The following is a 15,883-nucleotide window of genomic DNA, read 5'->3' as shown; positions in this document are numbered from 1 at the left end:
CCCTCTCTCTCTGCCCCTGCCCTGCTCATGCTCTGTCTCTCAAAAATAAATAAAAACATTAAAAAAAAAATTTGTAAAAACAATATGTATAGGACCATCCAAAGGGAAAATAAATATTTTCGACTTTTTTTTTGGACAAAACAAAGAATTCTCGAAGTAAAATTAACAGCACATTTGAAAAATACAACAGTATGATGTTCACCCGGATAAAAACTGAAAGTCAGATTACTTTTCTCGGCACCGTGACTTTATCACAAGTGACCGCAGACAAAGGAGCACGGGCCCGGGGCGGGCAGGGACCCAGTACCCGGCAGGGACCCGCGGCCCCCAGGCTGGCAGTCTGCTGTGGCGCGGGCTGCACTCCCCCTCTGCCCTCGCGCGAGTTACCTTGGCACCAGACTTCCGCCTGCTTGTCTTCTTCTTACCTTGTCCTGTGTACCTTGGTATCTGAGCATGAGAATAAAATGACATTTTACCACAAAGCATATATCTTCAAAAAGAAACTAATTCATCACCAAACTAACGAAGCTTCCGATTAGCAAAGTTCTTAAAACTGGAAACCTGAATCAATCTGTTCCTTTTAGAGGCCCACTATTTTTTTTTTCTTCTCTTGCCTTAACTCCTTTCCTCAAGTGGTTCAACCCACGGGGAACCGCTGGGCCTCACGGCTACCCGGTCACCCGTCCACACCGCGGCCGCAGCCCGCCCCACGGCAGCTGTGCGGGCAACCGCTCCTCCGGGCCCTCCCGGGCCCGGCTTCCCGAAGCTTCCTCGGGAGCACACGGCACGGGCTCCGAAAGTCGGGCTGGCCCCAAGGCCTGACCACGACTTCCCAGGGTCCCCAGGCCCCTCTGTGGGCTCCCGGGCCGGTAAGGCACCTGCTCTAAGACACAGGCTCTCCTCAGAGCCCAAAATGATTCAGAGAGCACCGAGCCGTAAAAGAAAGCAGGCGAGTGAAAGGTGGGGAAAGTGCCAAAACTCCGAATCCACACGTCAGCGCTACCGGGAACCGCGTTCCCACCATCAGAAGGCCTCCCATTGACACGAGTCGGCCGTGGCACCGGGAGCGGCCACGGCCACCCGGAGCACGGAGGACCGCTCTCTCAATCACCCTTCAAGACGACATCACTGTCCTGTGAGCACGTGGGGCACCGTTCCCCCGCCAGCTAACTTCAACGATCCTCATCAAAACTCCTAGATCTTGAAACTTAAGTCTGTGCACAGAGAGTAAGAACATGCGAAAGGCTTTGCTATCTTATCCTGAAGACCCACCGCGTGCAAAAGTCGGTGCTGCTAATTGGCTTTAAAAAAATACTGCTACTCTGCTAAAGAGAGAGCGTCCAGAGAGCTCAATGCTGTGGGCACTGATGTTCTGGAATATGCGTTAATTTGAACCCCTTCCCAGCCAGACATTTTCACAGAAAGCAGTGCTGCTCACAAAGGCTCTGACAGCTGACAATTCATTTAAAGGGTCTTCTTAAATTCACTCACAACCTCGTTCTCTCTGTTACTGTGGTCACGGCCTCCCATGAGCATCAAGGGAAAACCTTCCCCACAGAAAAAGCTCACCAGACCTCGGGGAGAGGGGACCGCTACACACGGGATGATGGCCCCTTCCCGCGGCAGGAAATAAAGCACCAAACCCTTTGGTCTCCAAATCGGAAAAATGAAAAGGAGCAGCCACATCCAAGAACCGGCGACAACACAGCAGGGACCGCTCACGGTGTCTGAGCCCGGGCGTCTGAGACAGAGAAACCCCCTCTACCACGTCCGGCCCCTACGCGTCGCCTCACCTGGAACCACCCGCACAGCCCCTCCAGCGCGTCACCCTAACCCTGTGGGCTGGAGATCAGAGCGACGGTCCCAACGCCACCCGACCCGACCCGACCCCACCCCACCCCGGCTAGGACTGGCCCGTTCCACCGGTGCGCGCTGCGCCCGACCGGTCACGGGGCGGCACGCTCCCGAAGCATCCTGCTTCTGCCGCCCTGTTGCCCCTGGCTTCCGGTCCCAGGGTCCCGCTCTAGTCCCGTCCAGGGTGCCAAATCCCTGAGACCGGAAGGCCTCGGCTCAACAACCCATAGCCGCCCCCTACGCACGCAGCCAGAGCAAACGTACGTTCGTATGAATCCTCCAAATGTCTCGCTAACATAAAACCCTTGTAATTTACCATCCAAACTGGTCCCCCATCTGCGATATTCAACACAACGATATCCTGGAACCACAGTCTGGAACCTAGTACCCTCGAGCCAGGAATGTATAAGCGAAGAGTAAGTAAATGTCCTGGTCAGCTGAGGAAGATGATGTTCCAAGGACCAAACTGAGGAAGAAGATGTTCCAAGGACCACATGAGCCCACAGATCCCCCAATTCTGTTATTCAACAGCATATTCCTCTCCAGGACACAAAATTCAACACAGTCCCAACCAAGGGAAATAATCTGTAAAACCACACGCTGCATCAGGGGAAAGACGCGTCTTCGTGAAACTACGCAGCGCTGGCGTCAGTCACGCGACGGGAGAGACAGCAGCAGAGTCCCCGCGGCCGGCTCACCTTGCTGGGACCGCTGTGTGCGCTCGCCTTGCCGTCCGGTGACTTCGGTGGAGAATGCACATCAGAGAGATCTAGTGCACCCTAAAACATTTCACAGTTTAAAATTAAAACAGGTTCAGAGCAAAACATAAATATACTAATCATGCCTCAACGGAATTGTAGCATTTAAAACTACTACAGGACGTTGGTGTTTTTGTAATTAACGTAAATATTCTTATGAGATTTTCCCCAATTTTACTACAACAGAAACAAAACGAAACACACTTAGATCCCAATCACCTAAGTATTTCGCTCAATGACCTTGACCCAGTCTCCCCGCCCGGCCCGCGTGAACCCGGCCGTGAGCCACAGCCCTGCTTCCAGACTCGCTTCCCTACCCCGCTGTGTCTCCATCGTATCAACGAGCAACTCTCATGAGTCGCCCTCTTCGACGACCACGCCCCTCCCTTCCTCCTCTCTGAGCCCAGTGCCCGTCCAGCCCTGTCACCGCCCGTCACCGCCCACGTCTGCGTCACACAACCACCGTCTGCAGGGCAGCAGCGCACGGCCGGTCAGCTCTCGGCGCTACGCTGAACGCAAAGGAGGAATTCTGCCATGTTTCTTGAACGGAAATCACCTCCTAAAATTCACCCGCTCCATCATCACAAGCTCTGTGCACCGTATGCGTATTAAACATCGGTCACTTTGCCATAAGAACCCTTCCAACAACTGCAGCTTTTAAACGCGAAAACACGCTGCACTGCACACCTTCACTCCTCCGGCGGCCCCGTGACGTCGAGTAACGGCGTCGCCTTGTCCCACGCTGGCCGCCTCACCTCACCTCTGCAAACTTCTCTTCTTCCCGATTACCCTCCAAGGCCCTAGCCCTCTGCCAAGATATTAGCTCACTCGGTCTGGCCGCTTCTTCCTTCACAAGGGATCTTTTTCTGCCCGTTTGTCTCTGTGTTTACAGCCACCGTCCTGGTCGAGATCCGCCTTCCCCCGATCTCGCCATCTAACCTTCCCAAACGTGTACAAACGTGTACCTCCCGTGGACGCAAGTCTACAAAAGCTTCCCACTGACCGTGAACGCCCAATCTGTTAAGAATGCCTGTCCCCAACAGAGGCCTGACGTGAGGAGAGAGGGCCGGGCCACAGCAGGCACGGCCACAGGCAGGTGGGGCCAGGGCTCAGCTCCAACGGCAGCCAGCAGGGAGAGAGGACGAACAAGAGGCAACATCCCAAAAGGCAGAGTGGAAGAGAGGCTGGGAATGAGAAACTCCCCGGCCGGAGGCAGGGGTGATGTGCCACTGCAGGGGGACAAGGGATCAGAAGGCGAGAAAGCAAAAGCCACTTTCAAGGACGAGCCATCTGCCTCAAGCTCAAGGTCCCACGTTTCAAAAAAGGACGTAAGGCCAGAAAGACGAGTCGACGCGTCAAGACTGAGGAATCTGGACGCTGTCTGGTTGCCACCACACGGTGAGTGCAATTTCTAAAGAGGAAAGGAACAGATGAAGAGCTGAGCTTCAACACGGAGTCGGCAAGAGCGAAGGGTGCAGACCGAGCGCCGAGGGCACCCGCAGGTGCCGCTGAGCTGGACGGGGGCGACCACGAGGCGCTCCCGGGGAGGACAGGGCTCACCAGGGGCAGTGCAGACCGGCGAGTGCGGGACTCCACGCGGGGGCACATCCAACACCCTCTGCCAAATCAACTCAAAGTCCCGGGCGAGGATGCGGGCCCGGCAACCAGATTCTTCAGGTGGTTTAAAATGCAATTTGGGGGGCACCTGGGTGGCTCAGTCGGTTAAGCATCCGACTTCAGCTCAGGTCACGATCTCGTGGTCCATGAATTCGAGCCCCGCGTCGGGCTCTGGGCTGATGGCTCAGAGCCTGGAGCCTGCTTCTGGTTCTGTGTCTCCCTCTCTCTCTGCCCCTCCCCCGTTCATACTCTGTCTCTCTCTGTCTCAAAAATAAATAAACGTTAAAAAAAAAATTTTTTTTTTTTTTAAATAAAATAAAATAAAATAAAATGCAATTTGGGTAAAGGCATCACTGAGTTCAGTGGGCTTAATCCACAGCTGGTTTTCTTCCCCGGCATCAGAAGTCAAAGATTAATTTAAAAAAAACCTACCATTTTTTATTTCACTATATAAACGACAGGCTTCCTTTCAAAGTTATGAACACTAGTGAATGACAGAAGAGCCAAAATGGACACCTGTGAGTTCCCTACTTTAAATATGAACTCGACTCCGGATTTATTTGTGTGCACCCACACGCACACGCACACGCGAAGTACACACCCCAATATTAAGAGGGGAAAAGTAGCAGAAAGTAGGTATCTCGCAGCGGTCTCCGGCCTCGTGACGCCACGGAAGCCTCCTCCGGGCCCGTCCGACAGACCGCGGCCGTGACACGGGCTAGGCTGATCGGGGAGGCGCCGGGGCCTCCGGTCACGACGACGGAAGAAGGCACCGCTGAGTTTCCATTTTCAGACCGAACCCACTGGGAGAGACAGCTCTGACCGGGTCCCGGCTCGAGGCCGACCCCCCCCCACCCCGTCCACAGCACACAGAGCTGGCCGGTGACAGCGGCTTCAGGCGGGACAGGGAGTCCTCCTGACGGAGGGACCGACCGAGGCCACCAGGGGAGAGGCAGCTCCTCGGAGGGAGACCGAGGAGGCACAGGCACACAACCGACACACACAGAGAAGCGGAGGGCGAGAGCTGGGGCTGCGCGGTCACGCGGGAGGAGGCGGATTTCTGTGTCTCGTGCGGCTTCCGCTCAGTCAGAAGATAAAGCCGGTTTTTTCACACAGGACTCAGACGCCCGAGTGAGCCGACCAGGCGGGGATGTTTGTGAAGGGCTGGAAATCCTGGTTTCGAGCCGGGAGGAGGCGCTGAGCCGGATGTGGGGAGCCCTCCTGACGGGAATGGTAACAACACGAGACACGGTGGCAACACAGGCCAAACCTTACGAGACCTCTACGTGCCCGGACGACCTCGGTCCGCACTACGACCCTCGAGGCTCATTTCTAGTCTCTCCGTCTCATAGGTGAGGACCCAGGGCGCGTGAAGGTTAAGTGACCTCCGGGAGGTGACCCCAGCAGCCCGGCTCCACGTCCGAGCCAAGGCTGGCGCGTGAGGGAGGGACGGCGAACCAGAGATGATGACGACGACGCGGGTGGCTGGCGCTTCAGGGAGATGGACCGAAGGGCGACCCGGAAGGAAAGAGGAGGGCAGGCAGACAGACACGGCTCACCACCACCCACCGGCCCAGGAGAGAGCAGGAAGCGAGGAGGTCTGGAGTTCCTTAAGTTTATGCGACTTCTTCTTCGCCACTAGCTGGTACGACGCCCATCCCATGATAAGCACCACCAGACACTGGGGAAACAACTACAAACGAGTGAAATTACACCCACAAGCTGAGCGACAACGTGGGCTCTGCGTGGGCTGACTTGCTCACCCACCGGGACGCGGGTCTCACCGGGACGCGGGTCTGCTTCCTGCCGCTCGGGACACCTTCCCGGTCCTGTCCCCTCCTGTCCTCCCGCAGCAAGATGGGGTTTAACGACTGGAAACGACCGCTGCCCCCGGGGCGCCCGGGGGGCTCAGCTGGTTAAGCGTCCGGCTTCGGCTCAGGCCACAATCTCCCGGTTCATGGGTTCAAGCCCCGCATCCGGCTCTGTGCTGACAGCTCAGAGCCTGGAGCCTGCTTCCGATTCTGTGTCTCCCCCTCTCTCTGCCCCTCCCCTGCTCATGCTCTGTCTCTCTCCCACTCTCTCTCAAAAATAAGTAAACACTGAATTAAAAAAAGAAACCACTGCCCCCTTTAACTAACCTTACTGCTCGTAAAATGCTCAGAACCAATCACTTACTGGATACTCCCTCTGGTATCGCGAGCGTCACGTCAACGTCTGTTTCCTTACGTGAGCGCATTCCAGCTTGAATAGCTCTCAACTCTTCTAGTCCAAGAAACGTTCTCATATCTTATCTTTTCATTGGAAGTGTCTGTTAGGCCTTACATGTAACAGGTGCTCAGTCAGGCTTTCCTGATGTTCAAAGATCCTAACAGAAAATAAACTCTGAGGCTGTGTACGTGGCAGTGCGCAACCCCCACAACCTTACCTATAAACCCGGGACTCGTGGGACTAAAAGCACACCATCAGCCAGGTGTCTGAGACGACTACCATACCATCCACATCTGTGAGACAGCGTCTTTACATAAAGCTAACGTTTGCAAATAGAAATCAGACCATTAACCTCATTAGTGGGATTTCTAAACAAAAGGAATAAGAACACAGAAGCTTGGAAATGTCCAGAAACTAAGCATGACCAACAGCTTAACCGGCTCTACGTCTCTTTTTCAAAAGCCTTTAAGTTCAAAGTGTTGTTAACCAGCCTCTAATGCAGCCCTGTTGGTTGAAATGGTAACCAGACAGCGGCTAACAACAAGCGCAGTGTCCTCCACGCTTCGCGTGCACTAACTCCTGCATCAGGCTCCGCGATGCCCGTGAGGCGGCCTCTCTCCCCACCCCACACAGGAGCCACTGGGGAGGGACGGCTCACCTAGAGCCAACGGCTAGTGGGTGGACGAGCTGGAGCCCGTTCCAGGGAGCCTGGCCCCTGACCCCAACACCCCCACGTCCGTCTACACAACGAGTGCAGCTCCAGACTGGGAGCTACCATTTCTCCGATTTTCCTCAAACTGTGCGTGTGTACAATCTGAGTGTGTTTCGTTTTGCTCTAAGGGAACAGCTTCTTTCCGTTTAAACTCCGATTCACGATGTATGCAAACACGTGCGTGGCTCTGCTGAGCAGCCAATACTTAAAATAAAAAAAGATAACGAAGGCTAGGACTGTACTCACCTCCCCGTTGGTTGATCCCTTTTCTTTCTGTTGACAACGTCTGATCACTTCTAATAATAAAGGTCCACCCACAGTACCTTCTGCTTCAATAATACCTAGGTCTCGGGCTAAATTCTCTCGACCTTCAAGACCTTGAAACTAGGGCAGAAATAAGACGTGAGAAGTAAGATATAAACTGCACAAAAGTATGCAAATTATTTTCAGAGATTAAAGGAAAATATTTTTGAAATTGAAAGAGATCTCTAAACTCAGAGAGACCATTTTTCTAACAAATAAAATGCTTATTTAAAAAAGACTAGGGGCGCCTGGGTGGCTCAGTCGGCTGAGCATCTGACTTTGGCTCACGTCATGATCTCACTGTCTGTGAGTTCGAGCCCCACATCGGGCTCTGTGCTGACAGCTCGGAGCCTGGAACCTGCTGCGGATTCTGTGTCTCCCCCTCTCTCTGCTCCTCCCCCACTCACACTCTGTGTCTCTCTCTCTCTTTAAATTTAAATAAACTAGGGGCGCCTGGGTGGCGCAGTCGGTTAAGCGTCCGACTTCAACCAGGTCACGATCTCACGGTCCATGAGTTCGAGCCCCGCGTCGGGCTCTGGGCTGATGGCTCAGAGCCTGGAGCCTGTTTCCGATTCTGTGTCTCCCTCTCTCTCTGCCCCTCGCCCGTTCATGCTCTGTCTCTCTCTGTCCCAAAAATAAATAAACGTTGAAAAAAAAAAAAATTTTAAATAAACTTGGGGTGCCTGGGTGGCTCAGTCGGTTGAGCCTCCGGCTTCGGCTCAGGTCATGATCTCACGGTTCATGGGTTCAAGCCCCACCTTGGGCTCTGTGCTGACAGCTCAGAGCCTGGAGCCTGCTTCAGACTCTGTCTCCCTCTCTCTCTGCCCCTAACCCACTCGCATTCTGTCTCTGTCTCTCTCAAAAATAAACATTAAAAAAAATTTTTTTTTAATTATCTCTTTCCTTTACCAAGTCCCTACACCCAAAGTCCCCATTAATGGGTGTCGTCACGCCACGAAAGACTCCTTTCTATGAAGGAGTTCTATGAAGTTCTAGGAAGCAGCACTGGAACCAAGTAGCTACCGTGCAGACGGCTTTTACGAAAGACAGATAATCAACTACCAAAGAAATCTCTACGCAAGACACTGCAAATTGTCAAATTTCATGAAGTTTCGGCTTAACCGAACCCACTTGTGACAGAGAAAGTTTCAAACGATAGATGCAAAAGTCATTATTCTTACTGTGCTAGTTTCAGGCTGAAAAACGGCCAAGGTGAAGTCAAGATTGAAAAACTGAAGAAATTCTGCAACAAGACCAGCCACCAGCCGGCCTGCAAAAAAGCGAGAGCTGATGAGCATATGCCTCCCCTCCGGGAACCCCGAAGCCTCCTCGTGGACACCATGAAATAAGCCCAACCCACTGATGGGAAAAACGAGGCTTCTAAACCGTTTCACCGCAAACTGATCTTAGAAGAACACGGTCACGCAATGAAAATCTCAAGTCTCCTCGTTTTTCTCGTAGGATCATCAGTTTGGAGCCAACTGTTAATCAGACAACTTGACATTTCACAGGTGGGCTCGAGTGTTCCGCTCCTTAGAGCGCTTTTAGCCAACAATTTCCCATGACCGATGATATTTAAACAACTTAACAGCTGTTCAATAAATGGCAATTTTAAAGTGAGGAGTTGTAAGAATCACAGACCTCAAAAAACATCTCAAACCCCTGCTCTCTCCGAAAAGGAGCCATCATTTGACAATCCGGAGAGAGACAAAACAAACAAGAACCAGCTGAACATCTTACCATCTCTCGTGTTCAAGAACTTTCTCAGGCTCTCATTGACTAGAGGAGTTTTGTTCTGTTAAAAAACGAAATACTGTGTCATGTGTTTATCCTAAAAACAACTACGACATGTGGTTTAACATTTAATGTTTTGGCAAAGATATAAATGAGATACGGTCACTCGCAAAATTATGGTCAAGCCCATTCCAAAACTCCTAACTACTATAAAAACTCTTCCGTACTACTTAATGTTTCAAACTTAATTAAATGAAACTATACGTGAAATGTGTATTTATTTATAGTTGGTGGGGTGCCTGGGTGGCTCAGTGGGTTGAGCATCTGACTTCAGCTCAGGTCATGATCTCGCGGTCTGTGAGTTCAAGCCCCAAGTCGGGCTCTGTGCTGACAGCTCGGAGCATGGAGCCTGCTTCCGATTCTGTGTCTCCCTCTCTCTCTTCCCCTCCCCCGCTCATGCTCTGTCTCTCTCTCTCTGTCAAAAATAAGTAAACTTTAAAAAAATTTATTTATAATTGGTAAACATTTCATAAACTGCTTATTAAACTACTTTAGAGCCTAGGTCTTCAAGCGCTCCTGCAAAATGACATTACATTTACTTACAAAAACAACTGTTTACTATTCCAAACACGTGAAGCTGACATTTTGTCGCCGGGCACATCTACCATTTATAGCACGCTTACAGTGAGCGGGACTCAAATTACACACTTGCTACTCCCCACTCGTCGGCAGTATGTGAGATGATTTTCCGCAGTGCACGGGCCAGCTTATTTCTGTCATCAGACGTGTATTCGGATACAGGAAAAATACCTGTGGGTCACCCCAGCTTCCTTAAGCAGACTGAACTACAGGTATAACGGGGGCCTCACGCTCCACCAACGGGACTGTAAATGGTGCAATCACTTGGGAAAGTAATCTGGCAACGGTTTCAAAAGCTGAAACTACCCCTCCCCTAGGACCCATCTGTAGGTATTTTCTCGAAGAAAAGCACGGATCCAAGCAAAGACGTGCACGTGAACGTTCCCAGAAGCCCCGTTTGTAAGAAACGTGGCAACAAGTCAAATGTTCATCCCCAGGTGAGTAAACAGCCACGTGACCACACAGCGGGCACTACGCGGGAGGGGGATGGGACCAGCCAGCAACACAAAGGACATGAAGAATCTCGAAGCGTCACGTGGAATGAATGCAGCCAGGTCGAGGCAGAAAGGAGCCTATGCTGCAGGATTCCACTTGAATGGCACTTACAGGCATGGATGCCCAGGGCCGGGAAGGGTGTTACAAAGAGGTCTGAGGAAGCTTTGGAGGGTCAGGACTTGGCCACTATCTTGCCTGCCTCATGGTTGCATAAATTTGTTAAAATGTAACATGTTGTACGTTTAAGTATGTTGAATTTACTGTGGGTCAATTCTATCTGAATAAAGTTGTTTTTAAGAAACCAAAAACATAAGGAAGGGAAAGAAGACAAAGGTCCTTGGGGCGCCTGGGGGGCTCAGTCGGTTGAGCGTCCGACTTCGGCTCAGGTCATGATCTCACAGTTCGTGTGTTCAAGCCCCGCATCGGGCTCTGTGCTGACGGCTCAGAGCCTGGAGCCTGCTTCGGATTCCGTGTCTCTGGCTCTCTCTGCCCCTCCCCCACTCACGCTCTGTCTCTGTCTCTCTTCTCTCAAAAATAAACATTAAAAAAAAAAAGAACACGGAGGTCCTTAGTAGGTTGGTCTAGGGAATTTTAAGACAGTGAGTTGACTGAAATATTTAAAGAAAGTGGAGGGACAAGATCAGATGTGGATAAAAACAGCCAATCGAGGAGCACTGTGGAGAAGGACTTCAGGAAGACAGCGAGGGACACGAGCAAAGGGGAGACTAGAGGGAAGGAATGGGCAAGGTGGAAAAGAAGTAGCTAAACACAGGCTAGGAGGGCAGCAGAGAACCTCAGACATCTCAGGTACAGTGTGACACAGCCAGGCAACTCACTGGACACACAGAAAGAGCAGGGTCCAGGCACCTCTCTGATGTCCCGCTTGGATACAGAGCTGTCCCCGTGAGCCCAATCGGTCTAGCAGGCACTGTGACAGGTCTGAGGCTCACGCTATGGATCAAAGCTGCAGGGCCGAGGGGCGCCTGGGTGGCGCAGTCGGTTAAGCGTCCGACTTCAGTCAGGTCACGATCTCGCGGTCCGTGAGTTCGAGCCCCGCGTCAGGCTCTGGGCTGATGGCTCGGAGCCTGGAGCCTGTTTCCGATTCTGTGTCTCCCTCTCTCTCTGCCCCTCCCCCGTTCATGCTCTGTCTCTCTCTGTCCCAAAAATAAATAAACGTTGAAAAAAAAAAAATTAAAAAAAAAAAAAAGCTGCAGGGCCGAAGTCACTGCTGTGGCCAAGGTCATCGGGGAGAGAACACAGAACGAATGAGAACCACCAGATAACGCGCCAGGGATTTAAGCGAGGTGCACAGGACAAAGATCACGCTAAAGGAACCAAGGAGGGGTCAAAAGGAAAAAAGAAGAAAACAGAAAAAAGTCCCAAAACTCCGGGGAGACTTTCAGGGAGAGAAGGATTAAGAATGCCAAATGCTGCAAAGAACTAAGATAGGTAAGAACTAAAATACGGTCAATAAGGAAATTCTTCTTGACCTCAGCAAAAGGAGTTACTTAGTTGTAGCAGATTTAAAACCAATTTAAATGGACTGAAGATGTTAACGGATTAAAGGATGCCTAGAACTTAAGAGATAAGACCTACACGCTCTTTCCAAACTTGGCTGTGAGGGGAAGAGCCAGCGGGGTATTAAAAGCGGAACATGAGTCAAGCAAAGAGTTAAGGGAGAGATCAAAGACACAACAAACAGCTAAGGAGCTGAGAGTACCTAGAAGGCAAAACACAGACAAAGTGACCACTGATGGACGAGACAGAGCCTCCTCCGCCAAAGCAGGAAGGAAAGAGGCACAGATAAATACAGATGTGGGCAAGCTTTTCCTGGGCGAGCGACAGATGGGGGCGGGGCACACACCAATCGTCAGGACTGGATGCTTCTATTTCCCTGTGAAGCAAGAAGCGAGAGTGGCCGTTGAGAGTGAGGGGAACAGGAGGTGGACGTCCGCGAGGGCCGAGCGGGAGGTGCTGAGCGAGGTGCAGGGCCTGCTCGGACCCGGCTGAGGCCGGCACCCAGCAGCCAGTCACAGCAGCAGGCCACGCTGGGTGACCGCTCTAGCACACACGTGCACAAGCAGGGAGGGGGGCAGTCTGCTGAATTGAAGGACCTTCGCGGCTTTTCCCAGCGCAAGTATGGCTGGAAGGCGAGGCAGCTGCGGTTTCTGAGACACGGGCCACGGGGTCCAGACAAGTCAAGAACAGAGGCCAGCCGAGAGAAGACGGACACCTGGATAAACACAGAAGAGCCAGGAATCGAAGCGCTTCAGCAAGTTGGGGGGGGGGGGGGCGCAGGCACCTAAGTCTAAAGAAGTAAGGAGATTAGACGGATTTGCCACAGAGGGCGGTGAAGACCCTGATCGTGGAGTGACTGTCGCCAACCAGTTCCCGAATACTTTATTCAGAGTGGTGGTGAGACTGTGTGCCCCCACCGGGCGGGTGTTCACAATGCACACTGACACAGTAAAGGTCCTGAAGGATCCTGCCGGGAACTCGCGGACCACGGAACCATTTCTTCAAGCAGCTCCTATGACCTTGTTGTCCAGACTTCCCCTACGGGAAGGGATCTATCTACACCACCTAAGATTTACCACCAGCCTCAGACTTACCGTGGGACCTTAACTTTCTTTGGATTCCTCCAAACAATCTAAAATACAGGCAAAAAGAGAGTCATTTTGCCTCCCTTCCAATAGCAAAGAAATGTAATCCTTAGTAACTCAAACTCCTCGCCGGCTACACGCTACCGTAAGCAGCATTTTAGAATGATCTCTAAGTAATTAAAAATCAAACATCAACGAACAGGGTAATATTGAAATTTGTAGATTTCATACCTCTACTTTTTCTTGCTCTTCTAGGGCTAAAAACACAGCTGCTCGGAGTTCAGCCTTTTTTTTAAAGGGGGTAAAGGAACACAAATGGTTTCAAGGCAATTTCCATGGCAAGAAGCGCACGCATACGGCGTACGTTCCACGGGCGCCATCCCCACCGTCTAAAAGCCAAACAACGACAACCAACGGCGGGCAGGTACCGGCGGGGAGGTCAGGAGGCGCCCCGCGAGCTCTCTCCGCCGCCCCCCGCCTTCCCCCGGGGCCCACCCCCCCGGGCCTGGCCCCGCTTTCGCGTCCGCGACCACGCCAACTAGTTCTGGCGCCGCCCGAGGAGAAAGAAGTCCTCCCGGGGTGACACGCCGCAGCTGGGACCGCGACCACCCGCACCGGGGGCAGGGGGAGGTACCGCCTCGCCCGCGCGCCGCGCGCCACCCGGGGGCTCCCGGCGCGGACGGCCACGAGCTCGCCCGCCCCGCCCCGCAGGGCCCCGCCCCCCACCCCGCGGCCCAGACGCGGCCCGGGCGGCCGGTCCCACGCGCCCCGCGACCCTTGGTGACGCCCGCCGCCCGCAGAGGCCCTGCGGCCCGCGGGCGGCCGGCATCCCCGCGTCCAGGCGCGGCCGGGCCCGGCCCACCTTGATGCGGTTCAGGACCCCGCTGTTCTCCAGCGTCTGCACCAGCAGGTCTCGCAGCTCCGTGTCCTCCTCCGGCACCACCGCGGCCGCCGTCGCCGCCATCTTGCTTCTCCAAGACAACCGCCCAAGCCGCGCCAACGGCCAACGGCCGCCGCCGATTCCGCTCGGCGCGCGGCGACGCGGCCGAGACCACGCCCCCGGCGCCGGCGCGAGCCCGCCCCCACGTCGGGGGCGGGACCAGGGGCGTTGGTGGGCGGGGCCTGCGGGAAGGGAGGGGCGGGGCCCCGGCTGTCCGCGGGCGGCTGGCAGAGGCGGGGGGCTTTGAGGGAGGCGGTGCGGGTGGGGACGCAGCGCTGCGGTGCGTCGTCATTGAAATTGTACTACATCGCAGGCATGAATAAATCGTGTGCTTTGAAGGTTGGATGCGTTCCCACCGACCAAAGGGACGCCCAGTCCTGCTCAGCCCCGGGCGCAACGGGGCGGGTGGAGGGTCGGTGTCCGAGACGCTTGAGACGGTCCCGGTGTCGCGTGCAGGCTGCCCCTGCAGACACACTGCAGCTGGGAAAGTCCTGATGTCTGCCTCGCTTCCGTGGTGGAGCCGAACTGGGTGCACACATGCGTCTGGGTGTGTGTGCACGCACGCACCGTGATAGAGCCTGCACGCACATGCATGCATGCCTGTATGTAAATGTGCTCTTCAAGAGGAGCTTGTGAAAACATGCGTGTGTGTGCACGCCCTCACCGAGAGATAGCGTGCACAGACACGTACACACGTATATACACGCACTTCCCGACAGCCTCTACTTCCACGCAGGTATGTGCGTGCACACGCTCACCGATAGAGCCAGTGCATACATCCCTGTGTGTGTGTGTGTGTGTGTGTGTGTGTGTGTGTGTGCGCGCGCGCGCGCGCATGTCATAGGGAGAGAGCCCGGGAGCATGTACCGGATATACTGAAAGGAGGTACTGGGAGACTTACTATTCAGTGTCAATTATAGAAAGAATTGTCAGTTGCAGGTCTCAAGAGAAACGTGGTCAACAGGAAAGAACCATCAATCATAGGCCCCAACAAGGAAAACTGCACTGCATCGTCTAGAAAAAATCAGCCTCTGCTGTAGTTTCAGCCAGTGAGAAATCATCACCACCCTGAACTCCTGCTTTTCTCCAGAGGACTTTGGTTCAAAACACCCCCTCCCAATCCCCCCACTTCTCCACAAAATAACTTTCCGTCCTTTGTTTGGAGGACTTACTATGGTTTTGCCGAGGTTTGCATGTCCTAAATTGCAATTCTCTGTTATTCCCAAATAAACCCGTTTTTGCTGGTGAAAATAACTGCCTTCTACTTTGTGTGGGTTTTTTGGTTTTTTTTTGCTTCTAGTTTTTTTAATGTTTTATCTATTTATCGAGAGAGTGAGCACCAGCAGAGGAGGGGCAGAGAGAGAAGGGGACAGAGGATCAGAAGCAGCTTGGACCTAACAGGCTGACAGCAAGAAGCCCAATGCGGGAGCCAGGAGACCTTGACCTGAGCCAAAGTCGGACACTTAAACCAACTGAGCCACCCAGGCGCCCCTGTGACTTCTGTTTTTGAGGTTAACAATACATGTGTGTATGTGTGAATATGCACATGTGCACAGTGAGAAAGTGCATATTTACACTGGGGTACAATGCAGTTTACGCAAACGTTCAACATGCTGCTGTGCCGTTCCTCACACTCTGCATGTTTCCATAGTTTTGCAATAACGTGTTGGGAAGGTGAGGAAATCCAGAACTATGAGGAAACTGGTAAGAAAAAGTGCAGATTCTAGAACCCCACCCTGGGACCCTCACTGGGTCTCACTGGGTCGCCTCTTCTCCCCACCAGTAGCGTCTTTTATAATTGTATATAGAGGGGTGCCTGGGTGGCTCAGTCAGCTGTATATAGAGGGGCGCCTGGGTGGCTCACTCGGCTGAGCGTCCTACTTCGGCTCAGGTCACGATCTCGCGGTCCGTGAGTTCGAGCCCCACGTCGGGCTCTGGGCTGATGGCTCAGAGCCTGGAGCCTGCTTCGGATTCTGTATCTCCCTCTCTCTCTGCCCCTCCCCCGTTCATGCTCTGTCTC

General features: G+C 53.3%; 1 protein-coding gene and 1 long non-coding RNA gene across 2 annotated transcripts in view; one reads left to right on the top strand and one right to left on the bottom strand.

Annotated features, from left to right (window-relative positions):
- CEP43 (centrosomal protein 43) overlaps nt 1-13,975 on the bottom strand; it is a 31,400-nt gene extending 17,425 nt beyond the window's left edge. The window contains exons 1-7 of the mRNA XM_086708313.1: nt 13,786-13,975; nt 13,155-13,208; nt 9,193-9,247; nt 8,634-8,722; nt 7,396-7,533; nt 2,553-2,633; nt 388-447 (exon numbers count right to left, since the gene is read on the bottom strand). Of these exons, the coding sequence (XP_086564439.1) occupies nt 388-447; nt 2,553-2,633; nt 7,396-7,533; nt 8,634-8,722; nt 9,193-9,247; nt 13,155-13,208; nt 13,786-13,887 (579 nt within the window). The 5' untranslated portion in view covers nt 13,888-13,975. The remainder of the gene's footprint in view (nt 1-387; nt 448-2,552; nt 2,634-7,395; nt 7,534-8,633; nt 8,723-9,192; nt 9,248-13,154; nt 13,209-13,785) is intronic.
- On the top strand, nt 13,658-15,117 carry LOC147581374 (uncharacterized). Its single transcript, XR_015251732.1, has 2 exons — nt 13,658-13,833; nt 14,803-15,117. It is a non-coding gene; the product is annotated as an uncharacterized LOC147581374 (long non-coding RNA).
- Nucleotides 15,118-15,883: the final 766 nt, after the last annotated feature.

The sequence above is a fragment of the Puma concolor genome, chromosome B2 (assembly GCF_028749965.1).
Source record: "Puma concolor isolate L17-30 chromosome B2, mPumCon1.1.hap2, whole genome shotgun sequence".
NCBI classification, from domain to species: Eukaryota; Metazoa; Chordata; class Mammalia; order Carnivora; family Felidae; genus Puma; species Puma concolor.
Note: the sequence above shows the minus strand (reverse complement) of the source record. Positions and strands in the feature narration are given on the sequence as shown.